The 15,467-nt window shown below is 42.1% G+C and overlaps 1 protein-coding gene across 5 annotated transcripts; it reads left to right on the top strand.

Moving 5' to 3' along the window:
- Positions 1-372: 372 nt before the first annotated feature.
- Positions 373-14,143, top strand: LOC117409946 (coiled-coil domain-containing protein 106-like). Of its 5 annotated transcripts, none has more exons than XM_059018594.1 (7): positions 378-1,024; positions 3,083-3,181; positions 5,738-5,917; positions 6,084-6,125; positions 6,218-6,475; positions 9,683-9,910; positions 10,376-14,143. In XM_059018594.1, the coding sequence occupies exons 1-7, from the start codon at positions 988-990 to the stop codon at positions 10,690-10,692; spliced, it is 1,161 nt and encodes a 386-aa protein (XP_058874577.1). In that variant the 5' UTR covers positions 378-987; the 3' UTR covers positions 10,693-14,143. The 5 variants fall into 5 exon arrangements, with proteins under 5 accessions (XP_058874578.1, XP_058874579.1, XP_058874577.1 ...); XM_059018593.1 differs by having other exon boundaries at positions 381-1,024; positions 5,741-5,917; positions 6,081-6,125; XM_059018592.1 differs by having other exon boundaries at positions 381-1,024; positions 6,081-6,125.
- Positions 14,144-15,467: the final 1,324 nt, after the last annotated feature.

Here is a 15,467-nt window from a genome sequence, read left to right as displayed (position 1 = left end):
GTATAAACATTTCTGGTTATTTATTTATTTATTTTACATTTTAATTAAATTCTCAAACACTTCCCACTGCCCCATTTTCACACACAAGGAGCGTCTCCGAGAAACGGGTCCGACGGGGAAACAACGAACCGCAAAACGGAAATAAACTCTGTTCAGTTAGTCAAAATAATTCGAACTTGGCGAGAGAGAGGGGGTCATTATTTTATATCCCGTTTTACCCCATACTCAATTCAGATCCCCTCGTCTCCTTACTTTTATCTCACTAAATATCATGATGTCCTTGAATAGATAAAAGTTCCTCCTGTTTGAAATACAGGCTAAAGATTTACAAGTGAATCAGTCCCCTGATTATCTAAATGATAATAATATATAGATGGGTAGATGTTTTTAAAAGATTGGCTAATTTTATGACGCTCCCTAAAAAATAAAATAATAATCATGCAAAAAAAACAAAAAAAAACATTAAACACAACGACCCTCTCCCAAATTCTCTTTTCTCAAGCTTGAGTCCGGATATTTGTAGTCGGTCCCTGGATTGCCAGGAAGTGAGTCAGAGAGAGCGGAGAGAGAGAGGGGGATAGAGATTCACAAAATTGTTATTGTCTGCATTTAAATCGACGGGGTGAGGGAATCAAAAATAAAAATAAAAACACGCGTGGACTCTCCTGAACCCCGTACGGCTGTGTATGTCCGCGTTTTTATGAATCTTTCGCGGATACAGAATAGTCTTTCTCGGCTCCTGTAGTGTAAAAACAGAGATCTCTATGCAGGAATCGCGGGGACTCTGCGCCTTCCTCCCCCATGCAGTAATTACATGATATAGGCGGCACTTCATTATAATTACACTGTGTGTTTTTCTGCTGAGGACTCAGGAATAACACAAAGGGGGAAACGGGAAGAGGCAGAAAAAAACAACGGAAAAAGAAAAAAAAAAAGAACTTGGGAAGATTGTAATTCTAGGAGGAAAAAAAAACGTGAAAAACAATCATGAACGAGGAACGCAACAGTGCTCCTAAACCTACAGGTAACATTTTTTTCATATATAATTTGTTTTCACGCATGGTTGTTGTATATTGTATATGAAATCCGCGTGTGCTTGCGGTTTGTATTGGACTTCTTAAAGATATTTGACTTTGGTGCGTGCTTTGTGTGTGTGTGTGTGTGTGTGTGTGTGGAGCAGTGGTGTCGAGTCCATATGGTATTCTATATTATGCTGTCCCGTTTATATTTTAATCGGTTTGACTATATATAATGTCTGTGTAGTATAGCGGCTTTTACTACTTTTTTTGGGGGGGAGGGGGGCAGACAGACACACGCGTTGTCTTTTCCATTGTACGCCTTGGAAAGCGGCTTGCTGATACATAAAGACTTGAACAGCAGCAACATAATATCGATGTTGTTTACATTACATTGAGATGTCCCGAATGCTAGACTGTATCGCAGGCTACTGATAATAAATAACAATACGACTATAATAATACAATCACTTTGGTTATTATAGCCACACTCCAGTTTATAACACTGATGTATCCGTCATACAGCTCATTCCCTCCCCGTTTACTCTCTGTTAATAAAAGCAGGAGATTAGGAAGTTTCCATGTCGGTGAAGCCCGGAACACATTCCCCGATGCGCCCGTCCATCTCTGCGGAGGAGGTCGCGTCGCAAACATAATATTTACGAGCGGGCATCGCTCACTGCCCAGTGAAATCGCAGGAAGAGGCGCACAATTTGTTAGTTTTTTTTATGATGTTTCAGCTGCCCTGGATGCATGAAGTACAGCGGCAATGGGGCGAATCAGTAGTCGAAAACATAAGCATATGTCAGTACTAATATCTACAATTTTGATCAGAAGGCGACGTGATCGTAAACAACATGTGACTGGAGACATAATGATGCCGGTCTCTGGTAGAAAGACACGGTGGTCACTAAAGTTATGGTATAGCCGCGCCCCTGTAATATTTGCTTTCGCTTGAAACGTCTTCTAAACACCACATATCGATGTCGCTCTTACTCAAAGAACAGCGTTTTTCCTACAAGTACTTGACACTGTTTCGGTATGTTGTGTTTCTTTGACAGTGATTTGATGTTGTAAGCACTAAAAGAACACGGACAACAGCACAATCACAGAACCTAAACTGTTCTCCAAGCTGGAAAATTGCAATGTGAAACCAATATTATTATTATTATTATTATTATTATTTGTTTATTTAGCAGACGCCTTTATCCAAGGCGACTTACAGAGACTAGGGTGTGTGAACTATGCATCAGCTGCAGAGTCACTTACAACTACGTCTCACCCGAAAGACGGAGCACAAGGAGGTTAAGTGACTTGCTCAGGGTCACACAATGAGTCAGTGGCTGAGCTGGGATTTGAACCGGGGACCTCCTGGTTATAAGCTCATTTCTTTAACCACTGGACCACACAGCCTCCTATTAGAACTCTAGTCTGCATGAAGCTGCAAGTGAACCAAACAAACACATTTGAATTTACTTTAAAAGAGACCCTAATTCGCCTGGTGTGAAGTGAACTGAAGCAAACCTGAAAGAAAAAATCAGCTCATTTGCAAGTGAACCACGATTCGAATCACTTGCAAATCAAATAGGTGTGAAAGTGTCTCAAGTGTGAAGAGCAAGCAAATTGATACATGGGGGGAGGGGGGGGTCAGTCTGTCTGTCTGTCTGCCTGCCTGCCTGCCTGCCTGTCTGTACATCCGTCCGTCTGTGTGTCACACGTTTACACCTTGAGAACACAAGACGTTATTCCACACACTGTAAATCATTTTAATAGACTTTACCAGGACACCTCATTGGCTTACCTAATGAAGGTCTTCCACCTCTCCAATTTCCATTAATCTCGTCATTGGCATTTCTTCTTCTGTCCATGCTGTTATTATTTATTTCTTAGCAGACGCCCTTACACAGGGCGACTTACAGCCGTGAACAAAAATACATTTCGAGATGCACGTTGATACACGTCACATCGTGGGCTTGTCATCGCCCCGATCGCTCTGCTTGTGAACGTGCAGCCGTGGCGATGGGGGATGGATGTCACTGACAGGCTGGTTGTTTTTGTTTTTTCAGTGAAACGTGATGATGAGGAGTATGAGATTTCAATTCCCTTTGAAGAAAATAATTTTGAGCAGCCTGATTATTACAGCCAATCAGAGAACACTTTTGACGGTGAGACCCTGATATTGATGTGATGCAGCCCTCTGAAATGCCTTTGTATCAGGTGGGGGAATGACCTCACATTAAAATGAGATACACTGCTTAATTGTTTTTATTGCACTGTATATTGTAATGAATCTAGTCCAGGGTGTTGTGTGTGTGTCTCTGTGTGTGTGTGTGTGTGTGTGTGTGTGTCTGTGTGTGTGTGTGTCTCTGTGTGTGTGTGTGTGTGTGTGTGTGTGTGTGTGCGTGTGCGTGTGATACAAGCTGACTGACACCCACTCAAGGTCAGAACAGCCAGTCAGACACTCTGACCTGTCCATGGTGAGTGGATAGCAGCTTGCACCATACAGCGCCCTGTACCATAGTCTCTGTGTGTATACAAGTGTGTGTGTCTTTGTTCAAAAAGTCCCCACAAGGCAGGAAGACCTGACAACCGTATGAGGACACAGGCCATGCTGTCTAATCTTTTAAAAAATGAAGTGAGAAATCCTGTGTGAGCATTATTGTGGGTTGTAAAGAGGATATCTTAGACCCCATTCACACTTGCGAACTTCTCATATGTGAATTCTCTATAAAAAACAAAACAAAAGGCAGCCCAGGGCTGACCTGGATTTGGTCCACTGTCTCGATGTGGCCCGGGCCTGCAATCCAGGACCAGGGCCGGGGTTTACATCTCTATAAACGCAAAGCAGACTCGGGGGGCCGCCTTTCTGTATCACATGACCAGTTTGGTTATGTCGCTCGGTACTCCCATACTCCCAGGCACACGAAAGGTAACTAGAAAGGGGAGTGCTCTGCTAGCCAAGACTGCATTTCTACATCAATCAGCTTTAATCATAAAAATATTAAATAAAACCAAATCTAGCGGGTTATCGTTCAGGTTGTTTCTTTCACATAATACAGCGCTCACCCGTTATAACACGCCTCGTTACAGTGCGGAATCGGTTATAACACGATAGGGTCGTAGCTTCCATTGGCTCCATAATGCCATTACAGGAGCCCTTTTAAACTCATTATAAGGCGGAACACAAATAGCACGGTCTTGTAACTGTGGGCTCCTCACTATAGTGTTATAAAGGGTGAGCACTGTGTATGAGCTGCAGTGCCTTCATAATTAAGCTTCATTTGTCACAGTTACCTTTCCTTCCTGTTATTTAGTAACTAAGTGATACATATAAATGTTGCAGGATTGTGGCTCTCAATGCGGCGACTTGCATGCAACGATATACACAGCGACAGAAGTGTGCGTCTTTACATTACAATTCACATCATTTCTTTTATCATTTCTGACAGTGTGTAACCTGCCTCTCGTTTGGAGCGATGCTTTTTTTGTTTGTTTCATGAAATATTTTACATTCATTTTTTCTCATTAGAATTAGTACTGTAATTTACAAAACAAAAATGGCGTATACAACACACACACACACACACACACACACACACACACACAGAGTCGAATTGGGTACTGTGTGTGCCGCCCACGCGAGTGTGTGCTGGGAGGGAGTGAACCTGAATATGCTGTGTAAATGACACCTGAAGTAGATTTCAAACAGAATGCAATCACACTCTTAACTGCAACTTAAAAAAACCCCCAAAATTAAACATAAATGAAATCAGTTTTGCTGTGGACACGTTTCTCAGTGTGATTGAGATACAAGAACGGCTTAACAGGTATCAATCGAATAGTTAAAGAAGAGTAACAGACAACACGTTTCAAACAACGTCGTTGACTGTTATTCTGAGTGGAAACAGCCTTTATCTTTATAAAGAATAAACAGTGTCGGGACAGTAAATATGACACTGAATAAAATAACATGATTTATATAAGTATGAAATGGACGGGAGAAGTACAAACGAGAGTCTGCATTGCCATTACACACAAAATAAATAAACAAGCTGATCGTGGGAATTATGCATTTCAAATACTGTGTTTATAATTGAACTTTTGATGGAATGAATATATAGAAAGGTAGAACGCGTGTAACCAAATACCCACCATCTATCTCGTCTCATTTCTTTTTTTACAATAATCTCATTTCACCCTCTGATGACTTGGAGGTGGCATTTTAATATCAAAATGAACATTTTACCAAAATTTGAATAAAAAGAAATGTAACAAAATAGCAAAAAGCTTGTATTCCCACGATGCTGTATTACTGTATCACTGCGGTTATGTGTTGTTTGCAAGCACACAGCATGCAGGGTGAAAAATGACATCATGCTTTGATATCTTGCTCATGTAAATACACCCCTAACAGAGCACAGCATGAGAATTAAAAGTGAAGTGTGCATTTGTTTTTGCGTGACAGTGTTTTCCAATATGAGCCCGATAATAACGGTTCCGGCGGGCGGAAATAATCTTCGGCCCCTGACCAAATCCTTTGGGTCACGTTGTGCGAGAACATTCTGCAGCCCTGCTCTGTGTGTGTGTGTCTTTGTCTGTCTGTGCGCGTGTGTTTGTCTCTGTCTCTGTGCGTGTGTTTCTCTGTCTGTCTGTGTGAACTGTCGATTCTGCACACTGTCTTCTAACTGGCTGTTTCCTCTGCCCTGCTGTGTCCTGATTAGCAGAGATCTCAGAGCCCACCCCCAGCTCGTACATGGTGGTGACAAATCTTCGAACCCAGCTCCAGATCTCCCTGGAGAAGAACTCCTGGCTTCAGAAGAGGATCGAGGACCTGGAGGAGGAGAGAGACTTCCTGAGGTGTCAGCTGGACCGCTTCATCGCATTCACCAAGGGGGACCAAGGTGAGGTGGGGGGGAGAGGAGAGGGTGGTGCAGGGAGGATCAAGTGGTGAGGAGAATAGTAGAATGGTATAAATTTGTTCCATGCCATTCTCTTCAGTAGTGAGGCTGCTTATCCTCCTTGTTGCTCACTCAGATCTCTAAAGCTCAGTCTCATTTCTTTCAGAAGGTGATTCCAGATCCTACTCATGGGAGAGACGCAGAGACAATGGTAAGTCTGTCTACCTGCATGTCCATCTATCAGTGTGTGTCTCTCTCTCTCTCATATTAATCTCTCTCTCTCTCTCTCCTGACCCTCTGCAGACCCCTCCTCCTCCTCTCGCAGGTCTGGTTCCTCCACGTTCTCTCGTCGCTCGTCTCAGCCTGCTGCTCCGAGCCAGCCCCCACAGCCCCCCCCACCCCCCCGGCACCATCCCAGCTCCCAGCACGGCTCCAGAACCCAGTCCTCCCAGCAGCACCACGGGGCCAGCAACACCAGTAACAGTGCCACCTCCACCACGGCTTCCTACCACCAGCAGAGCACAGCAGGAAACCAGTTAAACCAGCTGCCAGGACTGCAGGGTGAGAGGCGAGCTGGCAAATTACGTCTAATTAAGTCAAATGCATCAGATTTACAGTGTTTTCCTGTTAAAAGCACGTCTCCGTGAAAATATATATATATATTGCTTACGATTCTAAGTCGCCCTGGATAAGGGCGTCTGCTAAGAAATAATTAATAATAATAATAATAATAATAATAATAATAATATATATATAATTCAATCCCTCCCCTATCCAACGATATGTGTTTACAGCCTGTAATGCAAAGTATGGTGGCCCAGTAAGTTAAAGAAACGAAGTGAGTTTATCGCGTTTACCCGATCACAGAATGACACTTCTGCGTGATCGTGTTACATCATCACGTCCTTAAAGGGTTAAACTATTAAAGCCTTTAATGTCCAAAAATAAGCTCATTATTTAACCGCAAGTCAGTCTTGGATTTACTGTGCACGCTGAACTAACTTTGAGTTTCAAGAGGTAAAAAAAGTATTTCAATGATTTATATTAAAATAACCTCACAATTCAAATGTGAAGATGTACGCGTGCTGCGTTTTTTGGTTAAAATGGCAAATCGCTGACTTTGTTGTACAATAAGTGCCTCTAAAAACACTGTCTCTTACTGTAAACCACCTGTCAAAAGTGGGAGGCACCCACTGAGCAGCTGCCCCAGTGCACTAAGCCTGTACTGCATTAAAACACATAGGAGTCCTATCAAACATATCAAAATGTGATCTTTTAAATGCTTATGTTAAAGTAAGTTACTTTGTCTTAAGTGCAACACTGTAATTGCTGTATTGTTACAAAGGCACAGTAGCGCAAATGAGTTCAGAGGCAGAACAGCATCCACTGCTGAGACGAGCCGATCTAACGTGAAAGCGCATCCCTTATTCCCACCCTGGAACTCTGAAACCACACCTGACATGTAATCATGAAATGTAGTGTGTCTTCCTGACACACAGCACTAACCAATCGTGCATTTTGAGTGATAGCTGTGGTTAAGGCTTCGAAATACGTTAATTATAATATACAGTGCCTTGCGAAAGTATTCGGCCCCCTTGAACTTTGCGACCTTTTGCCACATTTCAGGCTTCAAACATAAAGATATGAAACTGTAATTTTTTGTGAAGAATCAACAACAAGTGGGACACAATCATGAAGTGGAACGAAATTTATTGGATATTTAAAACTTTTTTATCAAATAAGAAACTGAAAAATTGGGCGTGCAAAATGATTCAGCCCCCTTAAGTTAATACTTTGTAGCGCCACCTTTTGCTGCGATTACAGCTGTAAGTCGCTTGGTATGTCTCTATCAGTTTTGCACATCGAGAGACTGAAATTTTTGCCCATTCCTCCTTGCAAAACAGCTCGAGCTCAGTGAGGTTGGATGGAGAGCATTTGTGAACAGCAGTTTTCAGTTCTTTCCACAGATTCTCGATTGGATTCAGGTCTGGACTTTGACTTGGCCATTCTAACACCTGGATATGTTTATTTGTGAACCATTCCATTGTAGATTTTGCTTTATGTTTTGGATCATTGTCTTGTTGGAAGACAAATCTCCGTCCCAGTCTCAGGTCTTTTGCAGACTCCATCAGGTTTTCTTCCAGAATGGTCCTGTATTTGGCTCCATCCATCTTCCCATCAATTTTAACCATCTTCCCTGTCCCTGCTGAAGAAAAGCAGGCCCAAACCATGATGCTGCCACCACCATGTTTGACAGTGGGGATGGTGTGTTCAGGGTGATGAGCTGTGTTGCTTTTACGCCAAACATAACGTTTTGCATTGTTGCCAAAAAGTTCGATTTTGGTTTCATCTGACCAGAGCACCTTCTTCCACATGTTTGGTGTGTCTCCCAGGTGGCTTGTGGCAAACTGTAAACGACACTTTTTATGGATATCTTTAAGAAATGGCTTTCTTCTTGCCACTCTTCCATAAAGGCCAGATTTGTGCAGTATACGACTGATTGTTGTCCTATGGACAGAGTCTCCCACCTCAGCTGTAGATCTCTGCAGTTCATCCAGAGTGATCATGGGCCTCTTGGCTGCATCTCTGATCAGTCTTCTCCTTGTATGAGCTGAAAGTTTAGAGGGACGGCCAGGTCTTGGTAGATTTGCAGTGGTCTGATACTCCTTCCATTTCAATATTATCACAGCTTGCACAGTGCTCCTTGGGATGTTTAAAGCTTGGGAAATCTTTTTGTATCCAAATCCGGCTTTAAACTTCTCCACAACAGTATCTCGGACCTGCCTGGTGTGTTCCTTGTTCTTCATGATGCTCTCTGCGCTTTAAACGGACCTCTGAGACTATCACAGTGCAGGTGCATTTATACAGAGACTTGATTACACACAGGTGGATTCTATTTATCATCATTAGTCATTTAGGTCAACATTGGATCATTCAGAGATCCTCACTGAACTTCTGGAGAGAGTTTGCTGCACTGAAAGTAAAGGGGCTGAATAATTTTGCACGCCCAATTTTTCAGTTTTTTATTTGTTAAAAAAGTTTGAAATATCCAGTAAATTTCGTTCCACTTCATGATTGTGTCCCACTTGTTCTTGATTCTTCACAAAAAATCACAGTTTCATATCTTTATGTTTGAAGCCTGAAATGTGGCAAAAGGTCGCAAAGTTCAAGGGGGCCGAATACTTTCGCAAGGCACTGTATGTATATATATATATATATATATATATATATATATATATATATATATATATATATATATATTATTATTATTATTATTATTATTTATTTCTTAGCAGACGCCCTTATCCAGGGCGACTTACTGTCGTAAACAAAAATACATTTCAAGAATCACAGTACAAGTAATAATACAATTAAGAGCAAGATAAATACAATGACTTTGGTTCTAGCAAGTACAAGTATATGACAAAATACGATTCAATAACTGAGCAGATAACAGTGTCAGTGATAGTTACATCAGGATATAATTCAATACAAAATACTACAGATTAAATAACACTTGGCAGATTACAGTACTCTACAGGATTAAATGCAGTAAAATAGGGGGCAGATAAGAGCAAGTAAAGCGCATATATATATTATATATACATATATATAATGATACACACACATTGTCATTCATAGGGGATGAACCTGATCACGCTCTGTGAACCCACCCTACTTCATTGAATTTTAGTTTTTTAGTATTTAAGTTATTGTAGTTGGGTCTCCCTGTTGATTTCTAATACAATCTTGTTCTGTCTCACGCAGCTCTGAAGGGTGATGGAATGGGAGGACTGGGGTTTGGGGTGAATGGAGATGAAGATCTACTGGGAGAGGAAGATGAGGGGCTGTGGGAGGAAGAGGAAGTGATGTCGGGAGAGGAGGCCATGTCGGACCGAGGGAGTGGGGCCTCCAAGAGGGGCATGGCCTCAGCTAACGGTCACCATGCTGTCAAGAGGAGGCGTGTCATCAGAATCTCCAGAGAGAGGCAGAGAGGTGAGCGGTGAATCGGAGGGGAGAGGGTCAGGGTTTTGTGATACTCAAAGGGAGTGCCAGAGAGATCAATGGTTAATACTTAATTGAGGCAAAATAACAGCTGCAGTAATCCATTAATTGATTAATTGAGGCAATGAACTGAGGAGACAGAGGGAAGGAGATACTTCTTCACAGAGTGGTGAGGGGATGGAATGGGTTACAAAGGGTTACCTAGCCATGTTGTTAAGGCAGAATCACTGGTATCCTTTAAAACCCAACTTGTTTTACTACTAGAAACCAGACTGGATATTATGTTTCGACTCTGTTCACTCCGCTCTCAGTTAAAAAACATTCCTCTACAGCAAGATCTTCTAATCCATGTTTAACAGAGACACTGGTCTTGAGTAACTCTCTCCTCTGAGTTAAAGCCTATTCATTCTACAGTAAGAGTTGACTGCAGTATGACTCTAACCCCTCTCTCCTCAGTCAAAGACCCAGCGGGCGTGCTGTTCCGCTACAGGAAGATCCTCCTGACCTATCAGAAGCTGAAGAACATGACGAAGGCGTTCCAACACCACGGCGTGGACCGGAACACCGTGGCCTCGACCACGCCCATCGCCGAGCTGCTGCTCGTGGCGCCCGAGAAGATCGCAGAGGTGGGAGAGTTCGACCCGGCCAAGGAGCGGCTGCTGGACTACGCGCGCCGCTGCTACACCTCGCTCGACGAGGAGACCGCGCTCAAAGTGCAGGCCTTCAAGAAGAACAACCTGCTGCTGCCCATCTCCTACCGGTTCAAACGCTAGAGAGAGGGGGAGGGAGAGAGAGGAAACAACCTGCTCTTCTCATACCGTTTCAAACACGAGAGGAGGGGAGAGGGGGAGAACAACCTGCTGCTGCTGCTGCTGCCCATCTCCTACGGGTTCAAACGCTAGAGAGAGAGAGAGAGAGAGAGAGAGATAAAAACACACACAACCTGGACAACCTGCTGCTGCCCATCTTCTACTGCGCCAGACACTAGAGAGAGGAGGCGAAAGAAAATAGAGAGATCTACAGATTCAAACACTAGAAGGAGAGGAGAGAGGGAGGGAGTGGGTAGTAAGAGAGCTTCCTAGTGATTTTCATAGCGTTTGAAGCGCGAGAAACAGAGAGGGAGGTTAATGCAGATTGGAGAGAAGGAAAGGAGCTTCAAACGCCATGCTTCAGTTTATTTCTACAATTGAAATACACGGTTCAGAGAATGCGCTAAATATATTCAGGAAAGCGAGGGGGCTTCAAACAACATATATATTTTTTTATTTAAAAATATATTTAAGAAAATAAATTAAGTTAAGTTTTGCTGTGAAATATATTTTAAGAAAATATCTCAATATATTTTTACATTTTTAAATTAAGTCACTACATTTATTGTAAATCCATATGAGGCGCAATCGATCTCGGAAACGATCACATCGTGGATGAGGTGAAAAAAACCCATATATTCAAATCTAGGGACCAGTTCAAATATATAAATACTAATTCAAAATGGCATTTTAAGTTATATACAGTCCTTAAAGCTAAAAAGTATTAAGACAAATATATCAAAAATCTACACCAGTTATTTCTGAAACACTAAAAATGTCAAATGTCTAAAGCTTTGAACCTGTAACTTTTTTAGTCGGTATATCTAGGCTCAATTTTCAACGTTTATTTTTTTCACCAGAGACCCTAATAAATCACTCTGATGTTTCAAAGTAATATTTCTTTTAGAGCCAGGTTCTTTATCGACTCGTCCTGAATCCTGTTACTGTGCATCGGGTTGCAGGGGCTTTCTGCTCAATGCCGTCGTTCTCAGTTTATTGTGCTTCGGACCAGCAGCCGGGGCTGAGGTATCCAAGCTGAGCAAAATCGAATGCAACGGGCGTCAATCAAACCTGACGCTTTCCTGTTGGTGACTCTGGATAGCTCCGCCCCACCCAATCACAGCTCAGCTGGTAAGAAACACCTCCTAAACTGAAAGCGGTGAAACCTGTTGTGCATGGAACAAGATGTTCCGCTGAAGAACCCGTCAAACACTCTGAAAGGGGAGGGATTTATTAAACGAAGCGAGCTCTAGCAGAGCTTGATGTTATTTCTCAACCTATACTACTGCCGAAAGTAATAGTAAGCTGTCACTGAACAATATTGTAAACTTTTTTTTGAGTTGGTCTGTGAGGTGCTTCAGGTTCAAAGTATTTTTTTTTTTTTAAAACGCATTAAATTGTAATAGAAGGGGGATGTATCCGGACACCCTTCTATCATTAAAACACTAACAGCAGCAAAAAGCTAATTGTGGCCTTAGCACTTCTTGGTCACTTTATTAGGACCTGTCCCTGCTATCGGGTCACCGTTTGATCTCAGCATTGACGTGGCCTCGACTCCACAAGGTGTTGGAAGGTGTCTCTGTTGATCCGCTCCCTCGTTAATATTGCCTCTCCGACCCTCTTCTTCCCCCTCGCTCTCTCTCTTCACACCCCGTTCACTTTGCCATTGCTGATGAAACTCAAGAGCAGCCGAACCAACAGAACTGTCCTTCCTACTGATTGCAATCCCCTCAACGGAGCTCTCCGAATCATGTCTGAACTACATCGGGTACAGCAGAGTGGAGCCATGATTAACCTGCCCCCTCCCTGCAAATACATCAGTAAGACACATACACACAGTATACACACAGCAGTCTCTGGCTAAGAGACAACCCCTCGGGAAGCAAGCAAAGTGTTGACAGTGACAAAGAAAGACTACAGACACAATCTGCCAAGGCCAATCACTATGAACCAAATGCAAATGTATTTATTACGTATGTCGTGAAGCACGTGCATTAACAGAATAAGAGAAAAGCAATAGGCAAGCTTATATTAAGAAACTCTAATAATAAACTAACTGAAAAACTCAATTAACAAAACCCCTACATACGGTAAAAATTGCTCTCTAGATTACTCTCGCGATGGCAAGTCAGTTTTGAAAAGATTGAATAAGCCATTCGAATTTGATTTTGATGATGAGGAGTTACCAGGTTACAAAACACTCCTGTATCGGTCGGCAATGAATCGCTAGAGAAAGGGTTTCTTTTAAGAGGAGTTCCGGTTCCATTAGGCGGAGCTTTTACAATGGGAAAATTCCATAAGTGTTCTCTTAGGAGGTGTTACTATATGCAAAGACTACTATATCTATCTATCTATCTATATATATGTATCTTACTTACTGCTGTGTTTTTTTTTTTATTCACTAGGGGGGCAGGGTGTTTGCAGGGTAATAATGCTTAAACTTTGGGGGGTATCTTACATAAATATTAAACAAAACAGTGCTGAATTTAGAAATACTAAAAGAAACGTCATAAGTTCAACGACGGGCAGTTTCAAATTTGTTAGATTTGAATTCCCAGTCTGGTATACCTGATATTGATTCTGAGAGCTCTGTTGAGGCCACAGGAAATTATACAAAGTGAATCTAAACTACAAGAACAGTCCGTTGCTTAAGATGACTGAGGTTTCACTGCTGTACCAAGTCGCTGTTTCAAATGTAGTTTAATGTAATTGTAGCTGACAAAATCATTCCCTGAATCTGACCTGTCCTGCACTTCCATGCACGGCACACTCCTCAGATGTGCAGGTTTGAAAGATGGTAGAGCAAACATGGATTTTCATGTGATATCTGCTCCTACACTGAGTTAAAGAAAGTTCCCACTTTCCATGCCTTACTCACAGGAAATGTGTTACACTCTGTCTGAAAGCGTGTCAGTCAGCAGGGGAAGCAACAGCTGATTGGTTAATGAAAGAAGCCGTGGACGGGGTGCAGTTTCACCCTCCAGGTGACCAAGGAAGTGCAGCACGATCTGAAAGCATGGCTTGTGCAAACAGAGATTTCTTTACCCTGGTGTAGCAGCAGATACAATGAAAATCCATGTTTGCTTCAACATCTTTCTAAGCTGCCTATTTGAGGCGTGTGTAGCGGATGGGAGTGCAGGACAGGTCAGACTCAGGGAATGTGTTTGTAAGTTACGATCAGTTTTTAATAAAGTTTTGAGAGGAAGTGCAGAAAGTGATCTATAAGAATGATACTGATGCAAAAAAAAGTGTCTTCTAATTTGTTTTGTTTTTTTTACATTTTGAACTGATTGAATTACTTCAGTAATTAAAGCTGTAATCAATAGTTATGAAAAGTATGTTTATAAAAAAAAACAAAATGTTGATATTCGTACTGAGAAATTGATAATAAACATTTGTTGTTGTTCTGGGAAAACCTTGTTTTGATTTTAATATTTTGTCTAGTCGACCCCCCCCCCCCCTTTCCCTCTCTTCTGGTACAAGACTGCTGTCGGTCTCCTCACTAAATTAACAGACGTGAATCTGTGCAGTCGATTCCCCCCCCACACACACACACACACTTTCCCCGTCTCGTATCGTACAAAGTGGAGGAAAATGAAAGTTTCTGAAACAAATACATAAAAGGAAAATATATCTAAACTGGTGAGAAAATAAAAACTCAAAACAAGGTCATTTTTAGCAATAAAACTATTTAATCAGCAGATTAAACACACACATGGAGAAGTCTCCATTACTAACATAGCTGTTAGTATACAAGCTTTTAAAAAAAAAACACACCTCACAAAGTTCAGCTCGAAGTTTTTTGCTGCAGATCCTTGAGGTCAAGCCGACGCAGGCAATGCTGTCCAGAAATTATTCAACGTTTTCTTTTTTACACAACAGCTCAGGAGAAGGTCAGTGAACATCCTCCGATCCTCAAGCCACAGCGATGTGAGCTACCGCCCCCTGGAGGACAAAGGCGAGTCTTGCAGTTGTTTTTGCTTGCCTGGCCAGTAGGGGCAGCTGTAGCACAGTGAGGTGACTCAGTAGATTTTGCCTCCCTAACGTTGCACAGGAGCCAATGCTCTGCTCTTCAGTTCTAGTTGTCTGCAGTAGACGTGTAACACAGGCTGGATCAGCCGCAGTGTCTTTATAGGAGTAAGAGCCAGCTAGTGTCACTTTGTAAACTCATGCCATGCTTCTCGAACCAGTAGCAATTCCGGCACGGTGGACGGGTGTTATGGGGAGGGAGTAATGAAGTTATTGTCAGTCAACAGGGGAAGCTGTTGAAGGGAGAGGGAGGACACAACAGCTTCACTCTCCGTATTTCCAGGACAGTGCCGCACTATCTGACAGCATGGCTTGGGCAAGCAGAATTCTGTCACCCAGAGTAGTAGCAGATATCATGTTTAAAAATTAAAATACATGTTTACTATAACGCTTCTTTGAAAAATGCACATTTGTGACCTAAGTAGCAAATATAATGTAAGTGCAGGACAGGCCAGATTTCAGGTATTGTTGTGTCAGATACAATCCTTTCATCCAGGGGTGAAATTCTGCCGGTACTCAGTACCGGGACTTATTTGATCTGCTTTTCATGCAACACACATGCATTCCATCCACTCTTACTCAGTTCACTGGTTAATGATTCAGAAGTTGATTGACCATTCCACGAGTGAAAAAAATGCCAGTTTAAGATTCTTTATACAGTAAATATGATTTTTTTTTAAAATTACGAGCAGTTATTATATGTATTGGTA

This window comes from Acipenser ruthenus, chromosome 60 (assembly GCF_902713425.1).
Source record: "Acipenser ruthenus chromosome 60, fAciRut3.2 maternal haplotype, whole genome shotgun sequence".
NCBI classification, from domain to species: domain Eukaryota; kingdom Metazoa; phylum Chordata; class Actinopteri; order Acipenseriformes; family Acipenseridae; genus Acipenser; species Acipenser ruthenus.
The sequence above is the reverse complement of the archived record's forward strand: the minus strand, read 5'-3'. Positions and strand labels throughout refer to the sequence as shown.